The sequence below is a fragment of the Trachemys scripta genome, chromosome 2 (assembly GCF_013100865.1).
Source record: "Trachemys scripta elegans isolate TJP31775 chromosome 2, CAS_Tse_1.0, whole genome shotgun sequence".
NCBI classification, from domain to species: domain Eukaryota; kingdom Metazoa; phylum Chordata; order Testudines; family Emydidae; genus Trachemys; species Trachemys scripta.
In genome coordinates this window covers 182,308,949-182,321,845 of record NC_048299.1, presented here as the reverse complement: position 1 = coordinate 182,321,845, position 12,897 = coordinate 182,308,949, and the positions used below count along the sequence as shown (strand labels likewise).

Genomic DNA, 12,897 nt, shown 5'->3' with positions numbered 1-12,897 from the left:
GGGAGCAGATCGGGCTGCTGAGCAAAGGGGGGGGGGCAGGAGGAGGTGGAGAGCTGGAGTAGTAGGAGGAGCCGCCGTGTGACCCGCACCGCTCCCAAACTTGAAAGTTTATCTGCCCGAAAGCACCAGCAGCAACCTCGGTTTGCACATTCCTCCTGTTACGCGGAGAGGAGGCATTGAGTGGGGGGAAAGCCGGCTGATCTCAGCTGTCGCGGGAGTGCGCGGAAGGCGGGGGAGACCCAACTCACCCCCCTGCAGGCAGCACAGCAAGCGAACCCTAACCCAGAGAGAGAGAGAGAGAGGACCCCGGGCTGGATCAAGCTTCTTTGCAGGAGATCAGACTTGCTCAGCACCCACGCGCGAGAGAGACTATTGCCAGTAGCCAACGGGGCACAAAAGTGAGCTTAGGCGGGGGGCGAACGCCGGGCAGTGTGTCCCAAAAAAGTCACCGCAACCTGCTCGAGAAGAGGGGGGCAAAAACTTCCTACCAATGGACAACAGGAAGTGAGCAGCACCACCAGCAACGGGGAGGCTCTGCTTGGAGAAAGAAGCTGCAAGACAAAGAAGGAAGGAGAGAGGTGAAAGACAAAACTGCCCAAGGGTTTGTGGTTTTGTCCCCCTCCCCTCGCTCCCTCCCCCAAGAGGAAAGAGCAAAAGTCAGCGAGGTGGGGGAAGGAGAAAAAAGAGAAGCAGGACGGAGGAAGAGCAAAAGACAAGAATGTGAAGCTCTAAGGCGAGACGAGGGGAAAGAAAGCGGAGCACACCCACAAAAGTTTCTCGCCTCCCGACCAAGCAGAAATCGAGCCCACACGCGCGCCCATACAGAAATCAGATGCCATCCAGAGCAACTTCTGGGGAAAGAGGAGCCAGGAGAGAAGAAGACGCCGAGTGGTGCAAAAAAACAGCCCAGGGAGCAGAAGAAAGCCAAGCAAAAGTAGCGGAGGGGGGGCGGGGAAGAAGAACACGAAGATCATGACCTTCCCCAACAAGTGAAGCTCGCACATATGTTGTGTAAAGTGTGTGCGCACCAGAGCCCCGCTGCGCGCTGTGTGTGCGTGTGTGTGTGTTTTGCTGCGGCTGCCCCTGCAGCCGCCGCCGCCGTTGCTGCTGGGGTCGGTGCCTCTTGCAGGAGGCGCTGCTGGTGCCGGGGAGACGCATCATTTGGCGGAGTGAAGCGGCTAATTGCTGAGCCCCGTCCCTCATTTACATATGCAGCCTGAGTCCGCTGGAGCCGGGCCAATCCGCGCTCGCCCCCAGCACCATTAATCGCCATGCATTATTCACAATCATAATTACCGAGCCCCATGCGCGATCCGCGCAGCCGCCCCAGCTCGCAGCGCACGACCCACAGCACCGCGCACACCCCGCCCGTCTAATCCCCCCGCTAGCTCGCTCAGTTTGTTTGGTCCCCCCCCTCGACTTTTTCTTTGCGATCAATTATTTCTAGCCCCCTCCCTCCGGCTACCCCCCCTCCCGCTGATGCCTCTGCAAAAAGCAGCATCCAGAAGCCGCAGTTAGCAGCATGTCTCGTCGAAAGCAAGCGAAGCCCCAGCATCTCAAGTCGGACGAGGAGCTGCAGGCGGAGGTAGTTTCTGAGCACGGTAAGGGGCTGCTCCGTGTCTCTCTGGCTCTGTGTGTCTGTGATGGGGGGGGGAAGGGGGAGCGGTTATTTATTTATTTTCATCGCGGGCCACGGCTCGTCCCCCGTGCTGCAGAGAGTGGGGATTAGAGCCGCTCCGGGAAGACACAGCGGAAAAGTTAACAGTTCAGCCAAGTTTCTTCCCCCCCATCCCTCCCATCAACGCCCAGCTGGCCCTGGCGGCGTTTTCATCAGCGCTGGACTGGGGGGGGGGGTGACTCCTCTGGGTTGCCCCGGGCTGTGGGAGCTGCGCGAGGCAGAGGGGTTGGCACCCGGGAGGCGAGCTCTCCTCCCCCTTCCCAGCTGGGTTTATTTGCTCGCTCTCGCGCGCCCAGGCGTAGTTTCAGCCGAAGAAATGCCCCCTCCCTTCCCGCCCCATCTCCTCCCCCTAAGCAGGGAAGTTGGGGGCTGCAGAAAGAGCCGCACAGGGCAGCTCCGCCAGGCTGGGATGTGCAGCAGCGCCAGAGGGACTCGGAGCAGCCCAGCTCCAGCCACACTCCCAACAAATCGGGCCAGCGCGCTCGGCCACCCCGCACCCCCCCCCCCCGAACCCTCCTCAAGGCGTCGGGGCTGCTGAAGGGCCCCCCATTGCCAAAGTGCCCATCCCCCACTTTTTAGGTGGGAAGGCTTTGCCTTCCCGCACCTCTGACTCCTCCCCCCAGGCAGAAGGGGGCTTTGGGGAGCGCGGGGGAGAGGGTACAGCCCCTAAGGGTGTAGGGGACGTTGTCATAGCTGGGAAGTTGGCTGGCTAGGGGAGCAGAGTTTGTCTCGAGGAGCCTGGGCGCTCTTGTCCCTTTCCTCCCTGCTATCTTTGCTCCCCATCTCAGTTCAGTTCCTCTGGACTCGTCTCTGATTAATATTAGTCCTAATGACTACAAACGATCACTGCCACCATCATCTTTCACAGCAGCCACATGGAATGGGGAAGGTTTATTTTTCCCACCCATCCGCCATGAGTCCCCTTTCCCCCCACCCCATACACACACACAGAGGCACATATGCCTGGTTTAATATCACCAGAGTGCCCAAACTACCAGTAAACAAGTGTCCCGGGGCTGTAGTGATCCCCCCCAATAACATTTTGAAAATGGGGTTTCAGGCTTTTTAAAAATAGAATTAACTGTGCTGATTAGAAGTAAAATTTGCAAAGGCTGTCCTACAGCTCTCACTTTTCCTTGGTTAGGTTCAGGGCTTCCACTGGAAAGTTTTCTTTTCCTTCTTCCATACAATTTATCTTTTTAATTTCTTGCATAACCAGTAAGGGAGACACTATTTCCAGACTCCCTCATTACTTTATTTTCCCAAAACAACATGCAAAAACCCACATGGCTTTATTTGTGCTTCAAAACTGGAATTACTTACAAGTTGCATGGAGGGGAAGGAGGGAAGGGATAAAAGTTGAAGCCTAAGGAGGATTTTGACTATGGCATCAGAACTTCACAACCTAGAAGCTTAGGGTAGTGTGAATCCACTTCATCAGGTTAAAACATCTGTCAGATTGGCAAATCTTCAAACACCCCCCCTTTCTCCTTCCCAGGGTATTTTTTTGGGATGGGAGGCGGTTGGTTTTCACTGTCCAGGGAAGGAAAGAGAAGGGGCTGCAAACCACTTCTGGAAAAGCCTTTTGGATACTGACAATAAGAGACAGGCAAGGAAATGCTGCTTTCTGTCACACCTGAAGAACAAAACATGGTGTATTTTTATTTTACTTTAGCTTAAGCATAGCAGTGACAGTGCAAAAATTAAATTGAAATTATTTGTCATTGTGGAAACAAGATTAATTAAACAGTGTCTCTTGGGAGGGTTCTTGGTTTAAGAATTTCTCATTTATAAACTTTTAAATGTTCAGCATCCATTTCAGTACAGGGGGGAAAAACCACTGCATTACCTCATTATGTCACTTCTGGTGAGTTAATATATTGAAGAAAATTCTTAAACTATTTTTGTTTTGCTTTGTTTCGGGAGTCTTATCGATGTAGCCATGTCACCCGAGATTAGAACAGGAGATATGCTAAAAAGAAATGCTTGCATATGGTGGGTAGATTAAGGACAAAGAATCTTTTTGTCATGGAAATATTTTTTTTTTTTTTTGGTTTTGGTTTGTTTACTTCATCACATAGAATTTCTCACACTTGGTTTGTTTTGTATTGCCCTCAATGACTACATGATCAAATGAATGGATTTATTTCTGCCGAATGAGAAAGACAGTCTTTCCATCAAAAGGACTACATTGCATCCCAGTGAGGAATTTTAAAGCGTTATTATTGTGGTCCCTGAATAGCTCAAAATCGGCTTTCACAGCAGCCCTAAAATGCAACAATGTAAATACTTCTCAGTCTTAGAAGGCTGTTATCAAAATGTGCTGTGTCCCCTTTTATTAAAACATATTTAAATTAATGGAATGAAACCCCTCGTAGTTAACAATAAAAAAGCTGGAGCAGTGTTATTGGTTTTTCACTTTCATTTCAGAAATGTGAACAAGGTGAACTTAGTAGTGTAAACAAGTTGAAGGATATGTAGTGCACATTTGTATAGTGTAAATCATTTGCACTTTATAATACAAAATACAAATATTGCTACTTTTAAAACAATTTAAAAGGTCAAATATATTTAGTTGCACAAAGAAGATCTTAGAATTAAAACATGTCTTTCAAGTCAGTGCTTTTCATTTCCATTCACAGTTGTAATCAAGATATTGCCACAGTTCCTGAAAATATTTTGCAACAGGCCAAAAATAGTCAGTCCAGGACAGAACAGAGGAGGAGTCATTTTGCAGTTTTGTGGGGGAATGGGGGGTTTACAGCAAACAAAGTAATAATGCTTTTATTTTATCTGTATTCTTTTACACATTTTTAGAGTATGTACACTCTGTGATAGAAATTATTGATAACCCAATATTAAGTTGAGGAAGCTTATTTATTTAATGTAAGCATATATTTAATATCATTATCGAAATATATTTTCATTAAGTGAAGCATTTTAAGTGAACGTTCTATAGGTCTATTACTTATAATTAAAAATGAACAGTAGCAAAAGGAAACCTGACAGTTTGGAAAACAGAATGGAAGATAAACAGTAGGCTGTATTTAAAGTTATATGGAGGCCAGTCAACGTAGGTGGTGATGTTACAATGGAAGCTTTAGAATTGTAAATAATTTTTGAAGTCAGTTTGGATGACAGCATAATGCAGTCGAGTTTAACAACAGAACAGTCTCAGTATGGGCAGTCTGATGAGAAAGTGTTTGAAATCTGAAGATCATTGACAATGTCATAAGCTACAAATTTACATTCAGAAAATCATTTTAAATGATTTTTTAATGTGGAAAGGTAAAATATGCCTTTTGTAAACAGGAAAAGAAATGCTGGCAAACAACTAGTAATGATAGATTGCTTTGCCAGATATATTGTAGAATAATGAACAAAAAGATATTTATTCACACGTTTTAAGGATGCCATATTGAAACAAAATGATGGGAATCATTTACAAAGAGCGATAGAAGAATTGGGAAAACTGTTGTTGCTATCAAACACAATGTGCTCTTCCTTTTTAAGAAAAAAGTATTTCAGATATTAGTGTTTTAAATTTCTAGTGTTTTTCCTAAATCAACAGATTACAGGCAATTAAAAATTATATTCTACTAAAGAAAAGAGAAATATTACATACTTTTTGACTCAGATTAATTCATGATACTAGTGAAGAGCATGAGTTTTGCATTTTTAAAGTAGGAATAATTAAACAAAGTTTTTATTATGTTAAAAAAGTGATTCCAGTGTTGCTGTTCTAAAGTTCTAGTAAGAGTTACTATGGCAATTGATGCTTTGGACTGTTTTCATTCTAAGCTAATGGGTCAGATGTATTATTGTTTGTTTTGAGAGGAAAGGAATACCTTAAAGGAAAGAAGTAATGGCAATCTTTGAATAAGATTTTGCAACCTAATGTCTGTTAAAAATACCAGATATAATTACATTAAAATGGTGGGTTTTTTTACATTTGCAAAATGCATAATACATTCTAATTCCTGTATCTTTTGAATGCTGGTGAACTAGAATTACATTATGTATATTTTAACATCTACTGGCTGCACTAATAGTGTTCTTTTGAAATTATACATATATAATTACACCAATTCAGTGTAGAGTAATCAATTTTCTTTAAAAAAATATATTTGATATATATATATATATATATATGTGTGTGTATATAAATTAAACACACACCCTACAAGCATAAGAATATATCTGCATAAAAAATATAAAAAAACAAACAGCCAATAAACACCCCCAGAGTTTACGTCATATAATTTAGAAACACAAAATATTTTTTTCTCTAGAACTTGAAAGGTGACAGTAACCTATCAGTAAACGTGAAACTCCTATGATTTTGCAAACAATCTTTTTGAAGCAACAACTTACCTTAAGATATATTATTTTTAAACTAAAATAGAAGTATTGCTGATTAATTGCCACTTTACTGGGAAAGGACAATTTACATTGTTTGCTTAAGTTCTTTTGGAATTCTTGTACATAATTCATTTACAAACTTTGTAGTTTATGTAGTTGTAGATAATTTTTATTCTCTTTAAAGGAAAAATGTATGGATTAACATCAGGAATTATTTAATAAGTTGATTGTTGTATGCAAGATAATGGAAAAAGAAGGCAAAAGTGGGTCAGTTTTCATTTTGTGCTGCTAATCTCAAAGAAGTTTCACCATTGATCTTGAGGTGATCATATGGATATTTTCTTTTCTTTGGGAAATCTTCAAAGGCGCTACGCTGACTTCTGTATAATAAATATCAGCAAGATACTAATACATTTAAATGTAAATGTTGATAACCCGTATTTTCTAAAATATTTGAAAAAATTTCATTCGAGAAGCTAGTATTCAAGCTTCTTTTTAAATAAGAATTTATTTTAAAAAATCAAACAAATGTCCATAAATTATACCTCTGAAAAACAGTTTAAGTCCTGGAAGATATTTAGGAGGGTTTTTTTTTTTTTTGGTTTGGTTTTGTCACCCCACCCCACCCCCCATCTGATTTGTTGACTGATTGCCAAGCCGGGACAAGCATAATCTGTAGACTGTCCATTGACTCAGGAGGTGAGTCAGTTAGTTTTGCTGATAATAAAACAGGTCTGGTATGACATTAAAATAGTTCAGTTCTGACATATTTTATACAAAATAAAGCATACATGAAACACTTAAACCAGAATATTTTTTCTGTAAGCTGACAGTAATGTACTATACACTTTTCAGAGGAAGTATTGTTAAATACTAGTTATAATTGTACATTTTTGTTGAACAGTACATTACAATGTAGAGGGCCAAAATCCTCCTTGCTATACCCTGGTAAAAACCTCCCACTGAATTTTATAGGAGTTTTCCATGAATAAATTGAGCAAGGTTTAAAACATAATGTACCTTTAGGGTCATTTTTAAGTGTTGTTCTGTTACAGATGGTTTCTTTTCTTTTCTTTTCGAAGGGGGGGAGGTAATTGGCAATTGGAAAAGCTAGAAAAATCATACCATAAATGAATTATAGAAAACAAACGTGAAATTTTAAAATAATTATTTTAAATGCTGAGCAAAATGACACTGGACTCTAGGTTTTTGTTTTGTTCTAATTTACTATACACAATATTAGTACTAATTTTCTTAGTGTTGACTTTGTTAATATTGTGCCTTCTCCCTCCCTCCCCAAAATCAAAACTCCTGGGGTTGGAAAATATACCAATAAATAATACCTCTGACAATGTCAATAGAATGTCTAAATATTTTACAATGTAGGCCTGTCTTTTTCAATCCACACTTAAACAGGTTAAGTTTTGTGTTCAAGACCACCCCTTCTGTATTTTCTGTGCATTAGTGTCCAGCGTACTATAGAAAGTCTGTTTGGTCTCAGTGAAAAGGTGGGATTGCACGGAGTGCCAACAAGCTTCCGAAGGACTCTCCCTGAGGGTGGGTAGTTAGAAGTGCTTTAACAAGGCTTGCTGATTTAACCTTTGCCTGGTTTGCCCTGCCAGGGGTGGCCACTAGATGTCAAGCTCATAATACAATTAGTACATCTGTGCAGTTGACCTTGGCAGCACGGCTTACCACTGTTCTGTTAAGTGTTAACACTGAATTTGAGTGTTAACTAGAGATCCCTGTGAGTTTGCTACATGCTGTACAACTTATCAAATGCCCATCTAGTTCAGGACAAGTGTTTAAAGTTCTTAAAGAAGTGAAAAGGTTTCCTTTTGTGCAGCCTTGCATCTTGAACTGCTTAATTAACCCTGCAGGTGCCACATCACTTTTGTTTCAATTAATCAAAACAGCTTTATTGTTCACTATTTCAAGAGAGCCCTCCAAATAGCTCTATTTGGTAATTCCATTGTATGATTTTATATCTGTGTAGTAATATGTTTCATAAACTGCAGATGACTAGCAGTAATAGATTTATTTAGCTTTTTATGCAGCTTTAGTTATCCAACACAACACTGCAGTACAGAGAATGGCAAATGAGCAAAATGACTGAGCTATATAATTAGCAGTGAATTACTTAGACTTCGATCCTACAGACGCTTGTGCACGTGAGTAACTTTTACTCACAGAAGTTGTCTCATTGACTTAAATGTTTGTGTGTTCATTCCTCTTGTGCATAAGCCTTTGCAGGATTGGGCTCTTAATTGACTTCTCATATTTGTGGTCCTGTAAACACAGACTGGCCATTTTTTCGGTGTTTGTTCAGACATTGGTCTGTTTTATTTTGCAGGGTTAGGCAGTCTAAAATTACATTTATGTAGTTTAAGACTTAGTTAATCATCAACTTTCTGAAACAAGGATATTATGTAAAAGCCTGGTGTTTTATTTAATTCTTTAGCCTTATTTGATTTTGTACTTTCTGTTTCAGTTCCGGCTATGTTACAGTTATCAGCCTTGAAACTGTAAGGATTCCTAATAAAAAAAAAATTGTGTTTCAAAAAAAAGTTAGCATGTTTGTGTATTTAATTATATAAATGTATTTTCTATATGTATAATGTGATATCGGCCAACTGAATAGCTTATTATATATGGTCTTGAAACAACAAATATCTTATTATTTGATACAATATCTTACATAGATATTCAGAACAAATTGTGAATGTTGCATCCCTTCCACATCTGCATGCATACATAATGGCACTAGTGTTTTAGCTAACTAGTGCTTCATTGCACAAATTAGAAACTGCAAATGTTTTAAACAGAAGACAGTTAGTGACAGTGCCACAGGTGGCAGTTACTTAACAAATTCTGAGATTTAGGCCACTGAATAGATCAAGCTAAGTGTGCCAGGTCAATACAAGTTTTTGCATAGCAAGAGTGCCCTCCACTGTTCAAATCCATATTAACAGCTTTTGTGGTCTGTGAAAAAGGACAGAAAAATTTTCTATTGAGCCTGGAATTTCTTCTCCATTGTTAAACACAGTAGGGGTCTCTATTTGTCTCCTCCTGTTTCACAGCTTGGGCTCAGTATGTGATAATTCATCTTTCTTTATGGGATTCAAAGCTATCATAAAGAGTTAAAAAGAATTAATTTGCAAGAAAATAAATGTCTTCTAACAATTTAAGCAAACTTTTAAAATGCTTTGTACATTTTAGGAGATAAAGCTAAAGCAAAAAGTAGTAATATTGTTCTCAAGGATCAATCAATTGTAAGGTTACTGGCTCATGGGAAAGTTAATATTTTTTGAAGAAAATAAAATTTATTTTTTTTATATATGTTTAACAAATAAAAATTATGCTTGAAAAAATGTTTGTCTACTCTGACAAAATGAATTATAAGTATTTGTCCAATTCTATATTTCAGTGATCTTTAGTAATTGGGAAGCATATTTATAAGATCTTTTCCTACAGATACAAACAAAACTGCTAAGACCTGCTGTTTGAAATAACTATTAGAATTGCACGCAAGAGATTTCTACATCTAGTTTTGTGATTAGAGGACATTTTTATCTTTAACTGGTAGGGGGAAGGGTAATTTGTCTTTTGCTGAAACTTCTTTATAGTTCATATGCTGCTTCACAGAAAAAGATTGGCAGTTTTAACTTCATACATTAGAAGTGCATATTCTTTTAAAAATTATTAAAGATTTTCTGTTATTAAATGCTCTGTAACTGTGCCTGATTCACAAATAAGAGATTTTCCAGCTTTTTCATTGCCATTATTATTACTATTGCGAGTGATCTGAAAAGTTTTAGAAAACATTTTGTTTAACAAATATCTTGGACCTTTCACAATATATTTCTTTGGTTATAAAACTTTCAGTAACACGTTAACTTTTGAAAGTATACTAATCCTAAAAAATGAGTGTTTCATTGTTTTATCTAATTCTCTTGTGAAAGTATGTACAATTATCAAGCACACAATTTAAGGCTTTTATGATGCCACTGGAACAAAAATGTATAGTAAAACAATGCATTGCCAGAGAACATTACTTTAGATTGTAAGGATCCTTATCTAATATAATTGAAAAGGTGCTTTACAAGTAATTTATCTGCAAAAACCAGAGTGTTTTTTTTTAAATAATAATAATAAAAACAAAACAGGAACCAAGCTGAAACAGAGTGAAACAGTTTTGGCTCCTTTCACATTGTAAAACTGTTTGTCCTAAGAAAAATGGCATTTAGCTAACAGCATGTATTTAGGAGTTATTCTTACTAGACTGAAATACTTAATGTAAGCCCATTTCATAGCAGTAAATGGTATTTAGTATCTCTGAAACATCCACTTGTTATCTTTTCTCTCACAGATATTGAAAAAATGTTAGTTTTCCGGTAGCACATAAGAGAATGTCCTGCTGTTTCAAGACTCTTGAAATAGTGTCTACAAACCCTATTGTATCTATACATAGGGTTCATAGCTGTGCCAGTTTTTTTCTAACTTTACACATTTCCTCCTGTTAACTGGAAGAGTCACTGTACCATTTAAGTCATGTTCCCACCCTCTGTTTCTCTCAGACTACAAGAGAGAAGATTAACATTGTATTCCATATAGAGATGCATTGCTTGAAGTATGAACAGGATTTGATGAGTATAGTTAGTGACACTAGTAAAATAGAATTCTCTCCACATCAACACCTTGTACCTCCCAAATAGTGCCAACAGAGCACACAAGTAGTGCAAGATATTACGATAACAAAAATGACTTCCTCAAAACATCTTCAAATAAATTAACATGAAAAATTCAAACAAAGGGCCCGACCCTCAGCTGGTGCAAATTGGCGTCCATCTATTGAAGTCAAAGCAGCTACAGTGATATTTACACTAGCTGAAGATCTTGCCTTAAGTATCTTTGTGGATGTGTTGGCTACAAATTTTCACCGGTTTTCATACAGTAACCCTCATGACTGTAAAGTTATTTTTCATCCCTTGACCATTAGCAGCTTCAATAACTGTTAGTTGTTGAATTGCTAATGAGAAAAATCAAATAATTGAAAAGTTAGTGGCTCAAACCCTGAAGTCTGAACTCAGACAAAATTCATATTCAACTCCTATTGCTTCAGTAACAAGTACAGGATGTCTACAAGATTAAGCAGTTACTCTATTAACTAAAAAAAAAAACCAACCCTCCACGTAAAACTTCATTGTAGTAGCACTTTCATTATCTAATCATTGTTTTGAGCAGAAATAAAAATGATAAAATACTGCATTATTTAATTTAATCAGTTTTATTTTAGTATGTGGAAGAGTAAAGGAAAGTTTGTAACATAAAGCAAATGCAAAATAAATGATTAAAGTGTTCCACCAGCAGTACAAGTCCAGACTAATATAAAAAAACACTTCTTGGCTTAAAACTATGACAGATGTAAAAGGTTGAACAGCCTGGAATATGATAAAATGGTGAGATGAATTTCCTCTAGCCTATACAGCTATTCATATAAGTGTGATGCTTGAATTTTATCAGACAGCAAAATATACTGTTTCTGATAAATATGGGCAACACGGAGCAATCTACTTTTCAGCAGAAGTCCCCACTGAAATCAATGGGAAGTTATGTTTAAAAATCAGTGGCACAATATGGCACTTTTTCATTTTGTTTTTTAAACTAATAATTAAAATTGAAAGTGGGGTAGAAAGCTAAGTGCAAAATGTATCAGCATACATTTCATTCCAGTGACTGCCTTTTTTTTTTTTTTTTTTTTTTTAAGAATAGTTAGAACTCACCACTTTCACTTACATAGTTCTTTTTCAAAGTGTCTGTATGGGACCTGATCTTAAAAACTGTTACTTGCATGAATAGCCTTGCATAAGTAAGGGTTACTCACTCAAGTAAGGGCTTGCAGAATTGGGTACATAGTCTATAATTCTGTAAAGAATCTCAGCACTCACAGAAGGTGCTGTACAATTAATAATGTCTGTATGTCAGATTAATGTTTCCTACAATTAATGACATCTGCTTGCTTGCCAGTATAGAAAGTGAAGCTTTGGGAAGGTTATTAGTATTTTTTGTTTTTTTGTTTTTTAATATTTCATAAAAAATATCAAAATGATCTCTTCTAGATCGGCGACATTGGTCGGATTCTTTCTGTGTTTTGGAGTTTATTTTAAAAATCTACTTTCTACATTGCTTTTAAAAAATACTATTTTTAGAAAATGGTTAATTTTTAAAAAAAAGATGAATATATCTGGCTCTATAGTTTAAAAAGTATTCTGGATATTTATATTCCTGTTGTTTTATTGGAGGGGAATCCGAAAGGCAGAGTCTTTCCCCAGTCTTTAAGGGCCCAAACCTACTCCCATGGAACTCAATGGGAGGCTTGCCATCAACTTCAGTGGGAGCAAGAGTAGGCTGTAATAATCTAACTATAGTGTTTTATTACATTTCATATTTTAAGTTAAGAGGCACACTTGAAATGTAAAACCTTGTTTTTCTTGAGCTGTACATTAGCATAACAGGCTGGTTATAGCACTGATGTATTATAGAGAGAGATCCATGTTGATAGTCTCTCATGATAATGTGTGCAGTGGCTTAGGCATCTATTGAAAGCTCATTTACCTGTATTTCTTAGTTATCACATATCTAAATCACAAGACTGTCTCTAATTTAGAAAAAAAATATGTTTTGAAATAATGAGAATACTTTTGAATTTGGATTTAATGATTATTGTACCTTGTCTGAAATAATTACATGGTTTGTATTTGAGCAGTACATTCTAGATTAGAGAACTGCAATATTTGAATGGTTGTATTACTAGTATCCATCACAAATGACTGGAATCTGTTGTGCAAGGTTTGTTC

The 12,897-nt window shown here is 38.3% G+C and overlaps 1 protein-coding gene across 1 annotated transcript in view; it reads left to right on the top strand.

Annotated features, from left to right (window-relative positions):
• The first annotated feature begins 1,501 nt into the window (after positions 1-1,501).
• The window catches only part of SALL3 (spalt like transcription factor 3), a 22,793-nt gene continuing 11,397 nt past the window's right edge, over positions 1,502-12,897 (top strand). The window contains exon 1 of the mRNA XM_034762493.1: positions 1,502-1,601. Coding sequence (XP_034618384.1) covers positions 1,523-1,601 — 79 coding nt within the window. The 5' untranslated portion in view covers positions 1,502-1,522. The remainder of the gene's footprint in view (positions 1,602-12,897) is intronic.